Source organism: Sceloporus occidentalis, unplaced genomic scaffold, assembly GCF_023333645.1.
Source record: "Sceloporus occidentalis isolate IW3139 unplaced genomic scaffold, rSceOcc1.0.p SCAF_27, whole genome shotgun sequence".
NCBI lineage: Eukaryota > Metazoa > Chordata > Lepidosauria > Squamata > Phrynosomatidae > Sceloporus > Sceloporus occidentalis.
Window position 1 is genome coordinate 9023519 of NW_028317007.1, and position 21684 is coordinate 9045202.

The window sequence follows — 21684 nt, forward strand, 5'->3', positions numbered from 1 at the left end:
GATTGGTTAGCCGGTAGCTGGTCTCCGCCCTGATAGCGGGAGGACCTGCAGTTACTATGGTGACAAGTGAAGGAGCCAACAGCGAAGGAAGGCGAGAGATGACGCGCCGGGGGCGTACTGCACCGTGGGGAGGGCTGTCTTGTGGCCGGCACGGTACGCTGGGTTCTGGTAAGAGGTGTCGGCCGCTCTGCAAAGGGAGAAGAGGGTGGTATCTGGGTACCGGGCCGCGCAGCCCGGCCTCTCTCCCATGCCTCGGGAGCCCGCTGCAGAGGGGCGGCGGCGACGGAGGAGGAGGCGCAGAAGTAGCGCGCTGTGAGGAGCAGGGTGTTGCATGCCGCCGGGCAGCGGAGGGGGACGATGCGCGAGTATAAGGTGGTGGTTCTTGGCAGCGGCGGGGTCGGCAAGTCGGCCCTGACCGTGCAGTTCGTGACCGGCACCTTTATTGAAAAGTACGACCCGACCATAGAGGACTTTTACCGCAAAGAGATAGAGGTGGACTCGTCCCCCTCCGTGCTGGAGATCCTTGACACCGCCGGCACCGAGCAGTTCGCTTCCATGCGGGACCTGTACATCAAGAACGGTCAGGGTTTCATCCTGGTCTACAGCCTGGTCAACCAGCAGAGCTTCCAGGACATCAAGCCCATGAGGGACCAGATCATCCGCGTCAAAAGGCGAGCGGGGGGAGGGGGCTCAGTCCATGATGGGGGGGACCCTGGGCTACGAGAAGCTGTGCAGGGCGTTGTCATTCATTAGATTGGGGAAGGTGCTCGTTCACTAAAGGTGGCCGGGGTGGCAGGATGGGGGTGACGACCCCACCGGGGCTTCCTGGCTTCCATGTCCAGGGGCTGCATTGGCATCTCTACCTGCGCTATGCCCCCTGGCATGATACCGGGTCATCGGTCAGATAGATGGATAGTGGAAGCAACAGATGGGTTAGAATGATTGTGTGATCCTTATGGGTCCAAAATGCGGCCCTTTTGTCTCCGTACTCGGTCTAGTATACACCTTGCTGCAAATGGCCCACTCACCAAATCAAAAGCTGATCATTGTATTGGGCTAAAACAGGAAACGTAGTCATAACATTTGCTCATCTATTAGATGGTTCTTTATGTAGTTTGTGCTATTTAAATAAAAGATAACTAACAATTTATGCAGCACTCCTTATACATACATACATTCAAAGGGTACAAAACTAGAACTGACACACGATTGCCAATCGATACATTAGGTAAAGAGTGTTCTGCTTGCAAACAATAGAACTTACTGTTATCCTATTATATTAAGGAGTTTGGAATGCTTACTTGTCTATTCCAAAATGTGAATGAAGTGGTTGATGAAATGAATCTTGTTCATTATTTCTATGGAATTACTCATTTTATGTTCTGTTTCTTCCAGTATTGAAGGTATTTATACATATATGTACCCTGCATGTATTCTCCATATAAAGTGCTGTAAAGCAAATATTTGTATAGCTAGTTAATCACTCCATGGCAACTCACCTTCACCAAATCTTGCGTGTGTATGTGTGTGTATATATATCTATAAATAAATTGCTTTAATCCATTTAACAAAATGCAAGATAAGCGAACAGAAGAAAAATCTAAATCAAATCAATATTTGCTGTGACCACCCTTTGCGTTCAAAACCACATCAGTTATTCTAGGTACGCTTGCACACAGGTTTGGGTTTTTTCTTCTTGTTCAAGGAGATTGGCAGGTAGGTTGTTCCAAGCATCTTGTAGAACTAACCACAGCTCTTTATTTAGGCAGCCTCAGTTGCTCCTCTCTCCTTACGTAATCACAGGCAGACTCTATGTTAAGATCAGGGCTCTGTGGGGGCCCAACTTCGCTTCCAGGACCCCTTGTTCTTCTGTACACTGTAGAGAATTTGTAATGTCTTTTGCTGTATGTTTGTGGTTGTTGTCATGCTGCAGAATAAATTTGGGCCAATCAGATGCCTCCCTGTTGGTATTGCATAATGAGCAAGTATCTGCCTGTACTCAGCATTGAGGAGGCCATTAATTCTGACCAAATCCCCAATTCCGTTTGCAGAAATGCTGCCCCAAACTAGAAAGCATCATCCACTGTTTGCCCACAAACATTCATTCTTGTACAGCTCTCCAGCCCTTCAGTGTATGAACTGTATTCTGCTACAACCAAATATTTCAAATTTTTACTCATCCGTCCAGGGCTGTCACCCCGGTTCCTGTGTTTTCAGGAATAGTTGTCTTGGCTGCTTGGCTTTGTTTCCGCATGGGAGATATGGCCTTTTGGCCGCAAGTCTTCCATGAAGACTTCATGACCAGACTTCTCTGCACAGTAGGTTGGTGCATCAGGGTCCCGCTGTTTTCTGGCAGTGCCGAGCTGACGCGGCTGCTGGACATCTAATGATTTCCAGGGGAAGTAAACATGATCTGTCTTTTATTTACTGCACCAAGTATCTTTGGCCGTCCACTGCATCTATGGCCCTCAATGTTGCTTGTTTCTTTGTGCTACGAAAGAGGTTGGACAGAAGATCTGGAAACCCATGTCTGCCTTGAAATTTCTGTCTGGAATCGACCTTGTTGATGCAGCTACCTTGTGTCTGATTGCTATGCTCACTCTTGCCATGGTGTATGACTTTTGACATTAAACTGTCTTTCAGACAGACGACTTTTTCAGTTTCAGTTAATGATTGTGTTTAACCTGTATATTAAATTAATGATCCTTAGCACCTTTTTGGTATAATTGTTTAATCATACTCTTAAACTATATGCCTACAACATCCCTGACTTTGATCCTGTTCTTGAAAGTGGTCACACCAAATAATGAATGATTTAGATTTTTCTTCTGTTCTCTCACTTTGCATTTTGTTAAATAATAAAAATAAACATGTCTAATTTTTGAAAGCATTCTTACTTTACAGCATTTTTTTTTCAGGCCTACCTAAAACTTAAGCATGGTACTTTGTGTATATATATATTATATACGCAAATAGTTTTCCATGTATGCCAAAGCAAATAATAAAAGAAATGTAAACAAAGTATATTACAGCCTTAGTAAATGCATACTTTATTTGCACTGAGATGCACACAGCCCATGTAGTGACATATCACAAGTTATGCACACAATTTTATTACTTTAACAAATTTATACTATTAAAAAAAGTCATAAAATAAACATTCACCGGAGAGGTAGGGGAGTAGTTGTGCTATCAGAATGTCTGAAAACTGCATGTAACAGGCAGGGCCGGCCCAAGACATAATGCCGCCTGGGGCAAAGTTTAAAATGACCCCCGCCAGGGGGCGGGCGGCATTTTAAACTTTACCGTGGCCATTATCTACCCTATTTCCCCCCCCCCCCCCTTTGTACTTACCTTTTAAACAGTCCTGCGGCGAGTCTCCCTGCTTTGCCACGGTGCTGGCTTATAATGCTGAGCGCCGGAAATTGACGTCACTTCCGCCGCTCAGCATTACAAGCCGGCACCGAGACTGAGCTAGAGGGCGCTCAGAGGAGAGAGAGGGGCGCCGAGCGGGTACTGACAACTTGGTAAGCAAAAACCACTCGGTGCCCCTCTCTCTCCTCCGCTAAAAAAAAAGGGGCTTGGGGCGGCAAAGTGCTGTCTCTTCCAAAGTGCCGAATCTGTAACAATTCTTTCCACATCAGTAGGTAGCCATGCCGTTTCCCCCCCCCCCGCACTTGAGAGGAGCTGCTGAAAATTTAGGTACAAATGTGAGGCTTCCAAAAATAATGGATGAATGAATGTGGGGCAAAAGGATTGAAATAAGCCAAGTTGTGAGTGATTCGCTGTCATTAACTCTGCATTCCCGAGGGTTATACTGCCAAAACTACATACAATAGATCATTAATATATAAACCCTACATGCATTTTACTGCATGCATTTAACTCCACCTGCCTCTCCGGAAACCTAGAGCCATTTGTCAGTATGCTGATTGCGCATGCTCGGTGGGACTGCCTTTCTAGTCAAAGGGAGCTGGGCAAAGATAAAATGTTTCCCTCGAGGACATGAGTATACAGTTATAGCACTGAGTGTGTAAATGTTTACTGGGCATGTAGGTAGCATGAGGTGCATGTCTGTTTGCTTTGTGAGCATGGAGTTAACTCTTTGCCTGTTAAACTCTAATGTGCATTAAGTACACGGGAATGGTCCCTTTGTCCTGATCTTTCTTTCCAACACTGGATCAAGCAAGAAACAAAATGTTTATCCCAATAAAGTTCCTGGATTGCATTTTATTTGTCTAGAAAGGGTCTTAAGTTCAGGAAACATGCTGTCCTCAGTCATGTATGATACACTGGAAATGGTGTAACTGCTTCATATCATGTCCTTTTATACAACAGCATAGACCACAAAAAAAGTACTTTCCATTTGAAATTAGTTGGTGTGCCCTAATGAAATAAATTGACCTCACACCTCACACGTTATTACTTATATCACAAAATATTCTGCTGTTTTAATATCTAGGTTCTGCTTTTCTCACGTTGTTATACTGTGTGCTTCATATATATATATATATATATATATATATATATATATATATATATATATATATATATATGCGTGTGTGTTATGATCACCTAGAGGGACCATCTGACATACAAGTTTATGGAAGAAAGGACTTAATTAGCATAGCCCTCAAAAATCAACTCTGTGGCTTATCACGTAAATTTATGTCTGTAGGTCACCATTGTAGGTAATGCATATTGGGAAAAGTTGAGGCAAACCCCACTTTTCTGCAGTTCTGTATTCAATTAAAATAGATTCCAAAGAAAGATCTACTTCTTCTCCAAAAACAATGGATGGTTTGAGTGGGTGCTGCAAATGAGAGGCCTGAAAATTACTTTTTTGACAAACCCCTAGTAAAAATGCTTTTAAACCCTATGACCTTTACGGGCTAAGATTAAGGCATTGATCTTAAAGGTGGGACAATAATGCCTCCAACTCATATGCTGTCACACAGAGCTTGTGTTTCACAGGATGAAGGAATCAGAATTCAGATGTTTCAGTGCATTTCCTATGTGTCCAGCTTTTACATTTTTACTTTTTAGGTAAAAATTAAAGTTGTACCAGATAGTTTGGCTGTAAACTGTACACGCGCACAGTACACGCACATATGACTGCATAGAAGGGGTCATGTCCAAGGCAAGCATTGCCCCACACTAAGTATTAGTAGGAATCTTGGATGTCATGTAAGATAGTATTTGTTTAGCTGTATGGTGGATAAGTAGAATAGCCTTCTGTTAAGTAGAAGTTAAAAGGGGCCAAGCACAAAGTATAGATATTCTTTTATTTCTTGCCAGTTATTTACACATATGGATTGCAGGTCCATTAGAAACCTTAGCAGGCCCATGTGGCGAATATGCTCTTATACTTACGATGCAGTTTGCGGCCAGTATAACAATATAATGTGATTTGGTAGCTGCTGGCCTTCAAATCATTCAAGCCCCCAGTATGGACTTGATCCTTAGTTGAAGCAAAAGTGGGTCTTCACCGTGATTGTTTAAGGGGAATTGGATATTACAGAAAAAAGGAAGCGGGAGATGTGAGTTAAAGAGTTGTTGATTAGACTGAAAATAGCACAGAAATTATAAAAAAAAAATAATAATTCTGTAAGCCTTGCATGCTAAAATTTTAAAGGAACCATTTTGACCCAAAAACAGTTCATCATCAGAATGCAGGCGTAAACACATGGGATAACAAGTCTGATATGCCATTTTTCCATATCTGGGTAAATGGCTACAACCTAAACATTCCTTCTGATATTGTAGGGTCACTGCAACCAACTGCTTATTGCTTCAAATGCAAATTTTGACCATTAAAATAACAAAAGATGGATCGGAAAATGTTGTAAAGACTATTGTAGCTGGAAATGGCGGCTTTTTAATGGAATATCTTCATAGCCGTACACACGCGCGTTTATCAGCAACCTTCACTTCTGCACCATTGTCTGCATAGGTAATGACTAGTTGTGTTTGCTAATCTCAAGTTTTTAGTTGAAGAGGCTAATGGATCATTAAGGCTAATTAAGTTTAAAATCTCCCTGTTTTCCATGAAAACAGCTAAGCGACCCCAAACTATTGCACGGTAGATCATATAGAATGTGTGACAAATGCAGTTTTATTTTTGCCACATACTCTATGAGAGGTTAGTAGGTAAATAGCGGTTAAGTCTCTAGTCCTTACTTACCGAATTTGGTAAATAAGCGACTCATGCTTTAAAATTTGCCCATAAATGCCAAGGATAGCTAAAAATACCAGTTATATTGGGTGTTTTCAAACTTAGCAAGTCAATGAGTATATTTTCTGTTTTTTATGCTTGCTTTAGATGTATGCTACTGTAACAAGGTGCGGGGTGTTGTCGTGGAAGGGGTATACATTCCCCCTCGATTTTGCAGGGTTTTATACGACATATAGGGCAGGCTGGTTCTCCACCCCGCAGTTTACATGCACCTGGACTGACACGGGTTCCAGGCCGGGAGTTTAAGCTGACTCCAATGCACTGGTCAGCTGCAAGTAATTAGCTGCACTGACTGCAATATAACCTGACTTGTTGGACAGAGGGAGAGAAGAGAGTTTGTTTGGAAGCAGCAGAGCTTGCTATGCACAAAAGAGACCATCAAAGAGGTTGGTGGGATTATGTTTTGTTTTACATAGGCAGCAACAGTTTCTTAAAAGTTCAAGTGCCATTTTTAGGTGATAGGGAACATTGAGGACACAAATAGGACAGATCAATTTCTCTTCACATGATGATTTTGTCTATGGAACAGCACCTTTTTAAATGTGCCCTTTTCATCTTTTAGCATGTATCAATGAAGCAGACGTCTTACAGTGAGGAATTTAGCTATGACAAATAACCATGCTTCAAGCATTTAGCTGTTATCAACAATATATATCAACATTTGCTTGTGTTTTCTAAATAAAGTAAACATCATCAAGGTAAACCTGGACAGAATGTGATATTCATTTTCATGTCTTGAAATCAGTTGAAATATACAATTGAAATATATTTTAATTTTTTTTTTTTTTACTTTCAGATATGAAAAAGTGCCAGTGATTTTAGTTGGCAACAAAGTTGACCTGGAGAGTGAACGTGAGGTATCATCCAACGAGGGTCGCGCCTTAGCAGAAGATTGGGGATGCCCTTTCATGGAAACCTCCGCTAAGAGTAAAACTATGGTGGATGAGCTGTTTGCAGAAATTGTCAGACAAATGAACTACGCAGCCCAGCCGGATAAAGATGACCCTTGCTGTTCTGCGTGCAATATACAATAGCATTCATATAAGTAAATCTAGTTAGACATATTTTCACAGCAGTGGATGAAAAGGAAACTTTTATTTCCCCTTTTAAACTTTAAACATGATTCATCCAAAGAGAATCATTGAACATGCAGGCTTGGAGTTCCATGGCTACTAAAAATGTGCATCTAATGCTTTTAACCCATTGTTTTATATTTTGTCCCTGTTATCTGACGAATTTTTCAAATTGGAAAAGTGTGATGCCATTTGTTTTTATGGCAGTGACGGAATCTCATTGCTACAATAAAATAGTGAAAATGTCATGTGGGTAACATCCAAGCAGTTCATGTGTTTATAATTTAACCTAAAATATATATAAATATTTTTTTCTTCAAAAAAAGCTATATGGCAAATATTTAATTGTATTTTGTTTTTAAGCTGGATTGCTTGTGTGTTTGAAACTTGTACCTTTAAATCATGTCCCTATCTAAAAAGAATGAAGCGTCTAACACACGAACAATAAGGAACTGGAGAGAGAACACATTTCAGAAGACAAGAATCCTATTGCATCCAGATGCCCTCTTCCTTCCATATGTTTCACATTTTAATTTTGTGTAATGTTTACTCAAAAAATGTGTGCTTGTGTACTTCTGAAAATCCTTTATACTAGTGGTTTTGGCTTGTTCTTTATTTAGTTTATTGGTTTGAAGAGATACTAAAGCTGAAGTAGCCAAGACTTTAATTTTTTTTTTTTGTAACTGTATGCTCACAGATCTTTGGCACCTGAACATTGAAGTGGCAAGGTGTTGGAGCACTAACATTTTATCTGAATCATTTGCATGGGCAATGGTGTACAAATGCAGATTATGAGCAAAAAATTACGTGGACAGAATAATATTGTATTACAATTTGGAACAGAATTCTATATTGCATCCTGTGGAATTGTGGAAAATTTAAGCCCATACTATTCTTGAAACAAATACTTGTTTTAATAGATATATTGTTTCCTTCTTTTTTTTTTTTTCTTCTGTGAGTGAAGCTGTGTGAATGTATTTTGTAACTGCATATGCTGTCTAAAAATGAATATGACTCTAATATATGTTTGGACTGGGTTTCTTTGTTTGGATAGAGAAATATGTTAAACTATCACTGCATAGCATGTGTTAAGCCGGATTGCACAAATTGATTTGACTACCCATCACTGAATAGGTTAAATCCGTTGACTCATTATATGAGTGTTTTTTTAATTTCTATATTTTGTTGTCTCTGATCTCCTTAATAACTCAGAAGTTTTCAATGGTCTCTAATGGCTCCAAGCTTTATTATTATATATACAGAAAGTATTTTTTGTGTTTTATTTAGTGAAGGTCACTTCCCTCATTGCTTAAAAGGGGTCACATTCCAGATGGTCCCATATTTTTATACCTGTGTACAACATATTAATCATTTTTTTTTTTTCTCTCTGTTTAAGTAACATAAGTAATATCTAGTTATCTCAGCTATTCTCTTGTGCTGTATGTGAGAGCTTCCATTTTCTTTCAATTTTTCTGCCTAATTACGCGTTTTGTATGGGTGGCTTTACATACGATATTTGATAATGGCTTTAGACGAACGGCACAGGTGAATATAATCTCCCAATCTGCTGTTTGCGGACTGGTTTAGGAGGGAGGAATGGGGAGTACGGGAAGATCTGAAGGCCAGGAGATTGTTACAGTCAGCTAGTTTAGCCACCTTATGCCACAGATCAAGTTCATTGAGGAAAAATAAAATCTCCAAAAGGGTTACATTTGAAAAACAAAAATTATAATTGTATTATTTACGTAAGTAATGATAAATGCTTTAGAGGGACACGTCCCCTGTATTGGCTACTAATATTGAAAGTAAAACAGAATAACGCTTTTAAAGTACCATGATATAAAAAAATGTGGACCATAGCTTCCAAATTAAAAAAAGCACTTTACAAGCTGAACTAAGCATTTCTTTTCAATATTTTTAGCTTGTAGTATGGTATTGGAATGCAAAAACTTGAAATCTGGTATTGTGTGAAATTGTTCCAAGGGGCAAAGTTAATGTAGGTGGGTAACTTCAGTTGAAGGGGAGAAGCGGAAAGCTCAAGAATGTAACGTGTCTTAGGCAAGGAACGTGATATTTATTATTGAGCCAATTAAAATATTTTCATACAATGTATAGGTACCTTCTCATCGCCTTATTAATCGTATTGAATCAGTGTAATATGGTTAGTAGACACCACTGGGTATTCATTGCTAGATATTTCCGCACCTCCCCAAATAAGTATGACTTATGCGCTATATAAGAAGAAGCCATGTCTTTACCTGTATCCTGTGCGCTGCGAAATGGGGTATCTAATAATGTTATCACATACACTACACAGCATAATTAATTAGGGAAATACTTATGTTCTACTTTGTGTTACAAGACATTTTCCAGCGTAGCAGATAGACTTTAGCCGGGGGTAATACATCTGCAAAATGAGTTCAAATACTTGAGTTTCTTGGGTCTAGTTAATTAAACACTATTTTTTCATGTTTACTCTGTTGCAGTATTCAGTTTTGGTTTACATTTCAGGCATAACTATAAACTTTAGAAAGGAGATGCTGTTTAATTTTATAAGCAGCCCGTTGTCCAGGTTTGAATGGTTGCCATAAAAAATGCCTTATGTTTAAGTATCCTTATAGTCAGTGGATGATTACATTGAAATAACTTCCATTAATTCAGCTAACAGCTAACTTTGCACTGATGCCATAAACACTGGTTATCTGTAAGGTTCTGACACTCCATTACCACAGTAAACCTGATTGAATTGCTGGTATGTTACTACTAGAAAGATTTTATATGTGCAAACGTCTCAAGCATTCTCACATAGTCATACAGAAGACAAAGAATAGAAAATTTACATGACCCTAAGAAAATACTTCTTAGGCTGACATACAGGATTGTGGCTGGTGGATTCCAAAAAGGTACAGCTGCATTATCAGGCTGTATATAACGTGTATGCAAATCTTCTGACAATTTATATCACTCTGGACAGCTTGATGTATCAATAAACTATGCTAAGTGTTTTTATGGATACTCGCAAGTCTCTTGTGCAGTTAAATAGTTTTTTTGTGAAAGCGCATATAACTAACCATAATCATGGTCACCAGCCTCCTTACTTAGGCCACAAATACATTGTTGTGCTTATGGTTGTGAATCTCGGGTAGGATGTGTAAATGGCTGATATTCTCCTACACATCTGCGTTTCTCAGAACATTGACCAAATATATCAGCCCTTCTATTGATTTGGTATACAAATTATTTTGGGTCCTGTGAAACATCAAGTCTTGTCTGGTTAGAAAGGAACTGATATCAAATTTGTGTTCATAAGACGCAGTATAGCAGAAATGCATTAATGATGTACACAGTTCCTGTTTTTTTAGTATCCAACGAGAATTAATAATGTAACCACAAACGAAAATATGAATAATAGAGAAGATTGAAGAGAAAGTGGATAAGCCTGTTTATATCTGTAAAATGAAACCAAAAACAAAACAAATCTCTACCTTTTGATGCCAATAATGTCCAACCCAGTTATACAAGGGTAAACTGTCTCATGGTCTCGTTTTTTGGGGTTTTTTTCTTTACGTATTCCAGTTATTGGGATGTATGAAGGTATTGTTTTGATCTCATTTCATAATGACAAATTACAATTAATGCTTTATTTTCTAGTTGAGTAACTTAATGGATTCAACATGGAAGAATTTTGAATCAACTTTTGCTATATGCTAATGTTTGTTTTCAAAAGACACATTTAGTTGACAGGAGAGTTTTGCTTTTTATTTCTTGTTATTAAGGTCCAACTCCTGTGAACATCTGCTGCAGGAAGAGCTTGGCTGGCTCTCTATAGTTAAAACAGTAATATTTCACATGGTCTACATGATAACTCCCATTGAGTTATGCATTATCCCAAATCGGCCCTTCCTCCTGGAGAAACTTGCTAGTGGCGCGAATTGAGAATTGAAACCATAACTCTCCTGCCAACTTAGCCTTTAGTGAATAAACCCATTTATGTTTAACTAAAATCTGCCTCTATCTCAAGCAAGTGGGACATATGTTCTTAATACGTTAAGATCATGTATAGAAGGTGAGTGGTGAAAACTTTGTAGAAGAGGGTTTTATCATCCAGGTAAGCAAAAAATATGGTCCAGTCGGCAAAATCCAAAATCCTATTTTTTATATCTGACCCTTGTAGGGTATGGTGCCAATGTGGGATGTATTTTGCCCTATAGGGTCTATAATGGAGTGAGTCTTTTATTTTTCTTGTAGAGGATAATAAATGTTAACATTTTTATTATGTAAGCAGGGGGAACAGCATCTTTAACTAGCGCTAACTCCTCATTTAAACAAATTAGTTTGCTTCATTAAATTGTGTTCTGTAACGTGCAGATAGTGTGTGTGTCTGTGCTGGCTATTCCTGTGTTGTGTTTAGGGAAAACATTTAAGTTGAGTTTGTGTCCAACTTATTACAAAGTAAAGCAATTAATTACCCCACAATAGCTGGAATTAATTACCAGCAATTGGCTAGTTTGACTCTGCCGAATTATATTTGATCAAACCTTATTTTCTTAAGTATTTTCAATGTATGTAGCTGTTTCACACCCGGACAAATTTCAAGATTTCAAAACCACATCAATCTTGTTGATTCTATGGGGCAATGCACTGTTTTAATATCCATATTGGCCCTTAAGAAGCTTTACCTTGTGATATTTGCTTTAGTGGAAACAAGAATCACGACAGGCTGACTATAATGAAAACCATTATTAAATGGCTAATACAAACTATAATATTCGTACTGTTAAATATGATAAATGACAATGTTAGACTTGTGTATCTGAAATATGAGTAAAAACAAGACATGGTTGAATTGGATTTGTAGTTTGGTTAGCACATATCTTTGAAATTTCTGCAATTAATATTTGAGTTAAAAAAAAGTTTTGTATAATAGTGGTTGTTTGCCATTTTGACATTTCGGTTGTCACAATAAAAAGAAATGTACATAGAGTTTAATGCATACACAACAGTGGTATTTTGAGTTATTTTTTTTTTAATAAATGTATTTAATTAAACGATTGCATTGCTCATCCCTGCTGTATAAATGCCTAGTTATTATTCCTGATATTTTATAGCATTGTATAAAAGATGTTCTTGATTTGGTTTGCGTGTAAGTCCCTATCTGGTAGGGTCCTATAAAGCAGTGGCTCTCTCTGAATGTGTTATTTGTATTGTGTACAAACAAAGCACGTTTGTCCCTTGCTGGAATACTTACCTAAACCACAAGTGAAAAAGAAAGTACCGTGTACCCAAAGTACTGAAAAACAAAGAATAAACGTATGGGTACCCTTATGTTGTCCTCCAAAGCAGTCTTGCTTATATTCAAAGTTGCTCAATACATAAACAAAATAAAACATAAGAAACAAAATGTAAAATAGTATGTCTTAATATGCAGACGTGATCCAAAAATGTAAAGAAAGACAAAATGAAGGGACATCAGTTTGCCCATATGTAGATTAGTAATCGGACCCATAGCAAAATTCAAGGTATCCTCCCATATAAGTAGGTCTCCGCTTTCCAATGACGTCACGGTGCACAACGTGTTTCGCTTTTCACGTTGACAACATTGTAATGAGGAGACGCATACACAGAAGTTCACTAAGAGTACTGGACACGGAAGTTTGCAGCAGCGTGTCCATGTTCCAGGCAGTCAGTGATCATACTACATCTGCAAGACACTTTATGTAAGATTGGATATTTGTTTTGAATATTAGAGAGTTGGATATGTTTACTTACCTTCTGCCTTCTGATTTTCAGTTGAGCAATTGAAGCTTCTACTTGTGTGTTATATTGGAGGATACCCTGAGTTTTGCAATGGGTCCAATTACTGATCTAAATATGGGCAAGTTGATGCCCTTCATATTGTAAGGGTCTTTCTTTACATTTTTTCACTCATATCTGTGTATTAAGATATACTACACTACATTTTGTTTCTTATGTTTTATTTTGTTTATATATATGAACAACTGAATATCAGCAAGACTGCTTTGGATGACAACATAAGGGTACGCATATACATTTATTCTTTGTTTTTCACTACCTTGGGTGTATGATATGATACTTTCTTTTTGGGACTACTTTTTTTGGGACTACTGTGGAGTTTGCCTTTTGTGTAGCAGCAGCTAAACTAATACCCAGTGGGTATTGGATATATTTGTGAAAATTAAATAAATATAAAGAATTACTGGAGAAGTATAGGGTTTTACAATACTTGAGCGTTTTAATAGTCGGATAAGGCTATGTTAAAGAACTTTAGAGAGGAGATAATGTAAGCAGGATGAGTAAATTAGCCCTTATTGTACTTTTTTTGCTTTAATAATCTGTAATTAAATTAAATCCATTTGCTCACTAGAAAACATCTGAGGCATTAATAATTTTCCTTAATAAATCATATTGTATGCTCCTCATGCTCTAGACATAGTAATTAAAGAGCCACTGGCATGATCTCCAGTACTATTGTCACAAACTTATTAATGATTATCTCTGTGTATTAGTGCGATTCAGCATTAAGTCTCTGGTGGTAATGTCCATCAAAGACATGCCCTCATCTAACTCTTGTTCCAAAATCAATTGAAAGTGACATTATGATAAAGTACCTTAATAAAAAGAGTATAGTAAGCACTAATTAGCATGACTTCAGAGCATATAGATCAGCATGTAAAAGAATCAGAATGCGGCTGCCAGCTTTTGAGATCATTTGGCAGAAGTAGCATTAACAGAGTATGCTTTATAGTTTAATCTGTGAAATTGTGTCTGAACTAATTGTGTCTATCATGCTTCTCTGCTATGTCAAAGTCAAAATATTGTCCAGAAACAAGCCTGGAGACCCAAGGAAGACTTTTAGAAATTGTTAGGTGCCATTCCAGAGATGAAGCGGTCAGTGTATGTATCCAGCATGAATACAGTCAGTAGCTGACTTCAAAACAAGCAGCCCTGGTTTCATATAAAGTCTCTCAAACAAAAAGATTGGTTGTGTTGAAGAGGCTAAGAACTAAGGTTCTAGCTCCAAGGCTTAGATAACCTTGAAGTTTGCCCACCCATGGTGTTTTGGCAACAGTAAATCTATACCTAGATTGGTACATCTATTCTTTTAGGAAAAGAAGCGTGCAGATACAGTTTTGCATCTCCCCTTGTAGCATACTTAGGGCAAATAGAGACTGTCTTATCTAAATGTGCCATACACAAACCAGTTTAAGTACTGAAGTGTATTTCATGGTGTCTGGTCAAAGATAAACTCCAGGCTCTCTGGTTGCAAAGCCCGAATACTTCTGAATCGCCACAAGAGACTTTGGCTTTCGATTATCCGATTTCTGGCATCCTGACCTTGGCTTAGGAATTCATTTATCAGATTTCACCTAACCTGACTTGGTTTGAGGAGATGCTTGAGGTTCTTGGTGGATAATCAGTAAATCCCACAGCTGTTCAAACCCAAGGGCTCAACCTGAGTGGGAATCACTTTGTTCAAAAACTCCACTTTGGTTCTAAGGGTGTCTCTTCTTTTTGGTAAACATCAGTCTCTGCTCAAGGGTTCTTTTTTGATATGCTGATTCTAAGCATGCTAGAATCAATGATAATTGTGCTTCATATTGTCACATGGACATATTTATATTTATAAGTTACAGAAAAAAATGAAAGGGACAGAAAATATTTTAAATAATATTTGCTTCTTTTATAGATTAATTTTAAGATGCACCATATTTCAGGTAGCTTGCACTTTTAAAGTTCAAGGGTTCCCCACAGGACTAGGAGTAAATCTTGAAGACCATCAGCCAGAAATGAAGGCCACACGTCACTCCAGTTCATGTTACTTGCATAACACCAAGCCAGTGTGTCCAGCCCAAGCTTACACCAGACCATCAGACAACTATCATAACACTGCTGCTGAGAAACTTTGATGGAAAAGGTTGTAAGGTAGTTGGAATGAAAAGAAGCATTTCACATTGTATAAGTGATGAGAGAATACCTTAGTGATCCTGGTCTTTGCTGATCTGCTGGAAGCATTTCTTGTAACGCATCTCCAGCTGAATTACAGTGGAAAACAATATATCTAAGAAAAATTGCAATCTTTTAATGAACTAGAAAGTTCAAAAATAGCTAAAACAAATAAAAGACAATGTTAAAGGGACAGTTTTATACCTCGAGTACCTATTCTTAAGAGTAATTCAAATTTACGTACTTTGCTGCAGCAGTTACTTGGGTAACGCTGCCTTGAGAACTTTTATTTGCAGAGGCACAAATAATCCCTGCAAATAATCTGACAAACTATATGGTGCGTGTTCACTGACCCAAAGGCTGAATTACAAAATGAAAAGTTGTTTTAATGAATAGTTTAATTAATCAAAAACCAAACTGTGCAGAGCAATCTAATGCTCCTGGCTACATGCACAAGAACGAGCGTTCTCAGCCAAAATACATGTAAACCTGAAACTACTATATCAACATGGACCGTGAGAATGGCACAACGACAACCACCAATCACACAGCATCTGTTTACAGCATCTGGCTTGTCTCCAAGAATTATTATAGGAACTTTGCCATCTTAAAAGTGACTTATAATCAGCCAGTTAAAGAGTTTGCTAAATTCCCATACTTGTTCTGCCAGTTGTCTTTCCTTTCGTTCTCACAGTACATGTTGCTAAACTGATGTTACTGCAGTTCATTTTTGCTTGACTGCGCGTGTGCTGTGTATTTTATGGTTTCTTGCACGGTGTCTACATTAAGTTTAGTCTGGTCAAGTGTTTTATATAGCGCCATCAAATTCCGTAGCGCTGTACAATGATTGGAAAGTAGCATTTCATACCATTAAATGTACCGTCCTTGTTTGTGGTTTAGTCAGGTAGTTGAATCGATAACTGCTGTGTTTTTATGACTATTATTAGAAATTTCACTTTAGTCAGGACATTGAATTTGCCGCTATTGACTACAAGGTAACCAATAACACATCAGTGCAGGATTCACAAACAGGGCATAATAATACACTGTTTCTGAACACACTTTTTATGAATCTCCGTTGCCAAAACAACTTTTTCATACAATATGGTACAGAGAATCTGTAATTAAGTTTTCCTTTACTGAGTAAACTATATGCAATATCAAACGCTTAAATGGAGGCGTGCATTAAACAGTATATCTACAAAATAATGAATCATAGCTAATTGGTGATGTGCTAATTTGCTGCTGCTGCTGATGTGAACGATGAAGAATCATCATGTGCATTAAGTTGCTTAGTATAACTTTAGTTTTATACGACAAATTGTTCTAAACTAAATTACACTAAAAGATTTGAATCTACATGTTATTTAAAAAAAGGCTTTTGAAAGCCGGACTGCAATGGCACAACAGTGTTAAATCCTGTAAAGTACTTATGCTTAACAAGGCTAACAAAGGAAAACAAACTCTGCCTTAAAGCATGTGAATTAAAAGCAAACCCTACCAAATGTGTTTACAGAGTAGAGGAAATATCAGTGCCAATTTTCTGTTGTTGTGTTTCCACATACTCAGCACAATTTCTGCTTTATATCGTAGCGAGCTCCTGGCACAAACACCCTGCGCTCTCATAGTTTTCCTGTCCAACTGCATTTTTCTGTATGATCTTAACAACAACCTCTTAGCTAGATTCCGGGCAAGACGCAGCTTTTAAATTGGGGGTAGTTGGAATATTTAGGGTAACGATAACAGTACTATATAGCAAAAAAACTAAAATAAAACTTAAGGATTCCATACTGTTCTAAGAGACAATATTTCCATAGGCAAGCTTTTTTCAGAAAACAAATCTGAATCGTTAGCATCGTCCTCCTGCTTGGTTCCTAGTCTTGTAATCGTTGGACTGTAGGTTTTCCAATGATGCAGCGGACACCATTCCCGCTCCCAATTGCCCCAGTGACCTCAGGCTCAATTCAGTGACCCATCTATAATCCAGACTTGAACTGAAAATGAAAACATTGTGCTGAAATCATAGCAACGTAAAAGTAATGTAACGCCAAAGACGCTATTTCCATAAAGATCTGTTCAATTACAAACCAGCATAATCACAGCCCAGCATGCGCTCATTCAACGTCTAAAACCCGCCGTACCTCCGATTCAAGGAAAACTTTACGTTGGTGCAGGTTGTTACCACAGCAGCTCATCACAACTGATGCAGTAAAGTAATCTGAGTAATTTTATGACTGTTGGTGTTTTCTGATACAGTATAAATTAGTGTAGGAGTAGAGCTATGACTTTTGTTTACGATACCATCCAAATGTTGCCATTACAAGGTATATTTCTATTTGTCCATCTGGGCATGTACACAATATTGTTTTTGCTTTCAATGGTTCTAAACAACATTGTCATGGCCTCAAATGTGCATTTAAACACGTATCCATTTAATATGTGTAAATAGTATGCAGACATCCATGAATTATTTAGTAATTTCCTACTTCACTGTAGTCTTTTTTTTAGGATTCACAACTGAATTTGAGGGTTTAATCAGCTGATTGAAGCATAAATCATGCATTTTCAACCACTGTCAACACCAACTTAAGTTGAAATAAATTGATTCCCTCATGCTCTGTTGTACACTCAGGAATGTTTAGGAGCCATTTGTGAAAATATTGGGGGTATCTGTAAGACAAGCAAATTCATAAACTAAGAAAAAATAAAAAATGTGCACTTTTTATTTCAAAAATATAATTTAAGTGATATGCCATTAAAAAAAGAAATCTTTCACCTGGACATAGGTTTCTAATCACCGTTCGCTTAAGGGGCCATAAATTGATGTATATTAGTAACTCCTTCAAGTGGTCATAAGGTCACCTACAGGCAAGCTACATTAGCAGGCTGTTTGCCTTATTGGTCAAGATCAAGTGTGAGAAATGGAAACACTGACCAGAACGGTGAGGCATGAAAACACCCCTAGAAAGGTGCATAACTCAGGATATTGAGAGTGGTGCCTTCTGGCTTAGGGTAGGCGATATCCAGTACTATCAGGCCCAGTTCATCATATGGGGCAATCATGCGTCCAGGAGCTGAAGATGTCGGTTGGAGAGATCATAGATCACCTTTGTAATTGGGCCGTTTGCTCTATGGAGGTCAGTGCCTAGCTGGCACAGCCTCTATAGCCTTTTCCCATATGCAACATCCCACCCAGAACCGAGGACGCATGACTTGAGGTAGGACCTGGGGGTTCGACGTTGGAGCCACTAGATCTGAATTTGGGACATTTAGTCCTGAAGGAAAAATTTTCCAGAAAATGATCTAAATATTCAATTACTGTAAATTATTCTCCACACAGATTGTCTGCAGAATGAAGTGTTCCAAGTTTAGTGGGGCTTTGGAATCTTTAAATGTCAGAGACTAATACCTTAAAGACAGCACTAAATCTGCGCAGTGTGGATTCAAAAGATATGTCAAATAAACATAAGGACATAGTTTATTGCATAAAAAGCTTTAAGCTTTACCATAATTAATGACCTGGTACCGCATGTGTGATACAAAGAGGTTAGTACTAATCATTAAGGGATTATGACCAGAACATTGCACTTTGTGTCACGGTAATAGCATGTTTCCTTCAAAATAAAATCTTACTAAAACTGCTTTCATAATGTTATTTGATAAAGCTGTAAAGATACAGGGAACATATTTTTCATGGAGTATCTAGATACGTGTATATTTAAAGGATTATTTTCCTACTACTCGCTCTAAAATTAAGCATTTAAAAAAAAGCTTGCGCAAACAGAAGAATAAGTATAGTGCAAATATAGAAACATAATACTATGTAATAATATACACCTGGACTTAAAAATATGTCCATATATAATATAGACTATTAAGGTACAACATAGCATTTATGTGTAAATGTTTGGACATCTTCCTATGTGTTAAGTGTGAAATATATTGACAGTTGTCACTAGGACCCATCGTAGTTCTGTCTAAGTTACTATTTTTTGGTTGTTTTTTGGCTTTTTAATTGTTATTATCGGAGCGGTTACTAGGGGTTTTGCCAGTGGCAAGGTTGGAGATCCCGCCGTCACATCCACTTCTGGAAGCTCCTAGGCATTGCCTCTGGACATGCCCCTCACCTTGGAACACCTGGGGCAGCTTCCCCTGCTCGCCCCATGGAAGTTACAGTCCTGATTATCATTATTATTATTATTACTATTACTGTTAGTAGTAGTAGTAGTAGTATCATGTATCTAATACCTGCCAAAGCAACCCCTTCATAAACATTTATTTATAATAAACATATCACTTTAAAAACCAACGGTCTTTGGACCACTACATTTTATCTATGGTGAAAAGACGACTTGCACCAAAACACTTAAATCTAGATTCTACCACTGTAATGATTGTAAAGTTAGGCCTTACATTCAACATGGCTAAGTGCATTAAATAAAATTTTTACCTTTCAATATAGCTGATCATTAGCTCTTAAGTTTTTTTTATATACTTGTGATGCCATGTGATGATGTAATTTGTCATACTGAGTGCTGTGTCAGTTGGCAAAGCATTAAGAACACAGTTATAAAAAAAATAAGTATATATGTGTCACAATGCACGTATAGGTTTGGAGATTACTTCATGGTTTTGATCCCGAACATATCAAACATAAATCCTACTTTAAATCAGAGGAGACAATGATTTGGTTAATAAAATGGGTTACCAGTGGTCTCTACTTGCTTATTACTTACTGTTGTGTCTTTTATATGCATGCCTGCACTGAACAGCAGGAAAAAGTAATCCCCTTCCTTGTTCCCTTTACTATGAGTGCTGGAGATGTTACAACGGCTTTCCATTCCCTGGTTTAATTATGCTGCGACTAACTCTTATGTGAACAAAAAAGTTCCAGAATTCTAGAAAGGAAATAAAGTAATCCTAGCGAGCAGCCAATGGCCTACCAATGTACTATATTTATGTATGTATTCATGTAAGTATGTATGTATGTGTGTATGTATATGTACTGTATATACATGAAGTTTGTGTAACTTTTGTTTTATGCCTTTTTTGGACACATCTTAAAAAGCAGTTTATGATTAATTCTTAACTAGTATTGGTGTTAACGTCATTGTGAATATATTTTATTTCACATTGGCTCTGTTACTTTAACATTTCTGCTGCACAATGAAATAAATTAGATTTTCCCATTTAAGCCCCCTGGTTTATTAAATTAATCTGAATTACACTTGAGAACCAATTTGATAACTCCCAGACTACCAGTGGATATGACCCGGTGGCTGAAAGATATATTAGTTTCTGTAGAAAAAAAGGATCGGAAGACTCATTTCCTCAGTTGATAGAAATAGGATGCATTATACAGAGATCCTTCAATTGGCACAGGTCACATAGTAATAGAGTCATTGTGACAGACTCATCTCCGTTCTGGAAGGGTTATCTTTAAATCCAAATGTGCTATAGATATGCTTGATAACTGAAATTGTCAGACCCTACTACAGAGGGTACCTGCCACTCTTAACTGTGCAAACCATGTCATAATAGATATTTGTCATGAAGAAAGAGCTTCAACTTTATATGTATGGAGATCAACACTGTGATTTATTAAAACAAAATACACAGTTAAATTTAAGGCATCACAATATGAAATGTCAAAACATGCTCCATCATCCTACTGTTTAGAACCCCCGACCATTTGCCTAAAAGCCTAAAAGTTGCCTTTTGTCTTAATAACAAGAGAGTTGAGTATAAAATGTGATTTTATGACAAAGTTTGAAAATTAGTCTTCTTCCCGTAGCTACTAATTCAATAATGCTGCTAATTAGACCATTCCACTGTTTGGTCATAAAACCTAGATACTGATTGTCAGAAGGGTCACAATAAAATACCAACTGTTGCAGGTGGACGGATGTTTGTCTTTCCCTGCAGCCCAGCTGGAGACTTGTGTACCTTACAGGATGAACAATAGAAATCACACTAAACACGCAAAGAAAAAATTGTCAAAATTATAGGGGTGTGTGAAATGGCAAACATCACAAAATGTAAGTATGTACGCTGATATGCAAAAAAAAATATAGCAAAAGAAAGCCAACATTCTTTTCAAACCTTTTGCACAATAATATATTTTTCTTTTTTTGCATGTTTCACTGGAAACCAAACCTTGCACAGCTTCAAGTGTAATACTTTGTAGTCAGCTAGTATACTGTATGTTAAACAATCACCCTGGCACTTACCAAACTTCATTTTTATACATCCATGGATGCTCTGTGTTTGAATACTATGCTTCATTGCAGGGGCATGATTAGAAACCACAGGGTCCCATGGCAATTGTCACCCCCAACTTCACCAGGTAACATGTCCCACAGTGCCATATTTGCCCCCCAAACACTCTGCCTGTGCCATATTTGTCCCCTA

The 21684-nt window shown here is 37.9% G+C and overlaps 1 protein-coding gene across 1 annotated transcript; it reads left to right on the forward strand.

Moving 5' to 3' along the window:
* Window positions 1–357: 357 nt before the first annotated feature.
* On the forward strand, window positions 358–7269 carry LOC149299906 (ras-related protein Rap-2a). Its single transcript, XM_089485805.1, has 2 exons — window positions 358–671; window positions 7032–7269. The coding sequence occupies exons 1-2, from the start codon at window positions 358–360 to the stop codon at window positions 7267–7269; spliced, it is 552 nt and encodes a 183-aa protein (XP_089341931.1).
* Window positions 7270–21684: the final 14415 nt, after the last annotated feature.

What these genes read in the sequence shown, in the direction of transcription:
- LOC149299906 (XM_089485805.1), top strand. Translation starts at nt 358, where the DNA reads ATGCGCGAGTATAAGGTGGTGGTTCTTGGCAGCGGCGGGGTCGGCAAG. An exon ending in CAGATCATCCGCGTCAAAAG is followed by an intron (nt 672 to 7,031) that starts GCGAGCGGGGGG and finishes TTTTACTTTCAG; the next exon opens with ATATGAAAAAGTGCCAGTGA.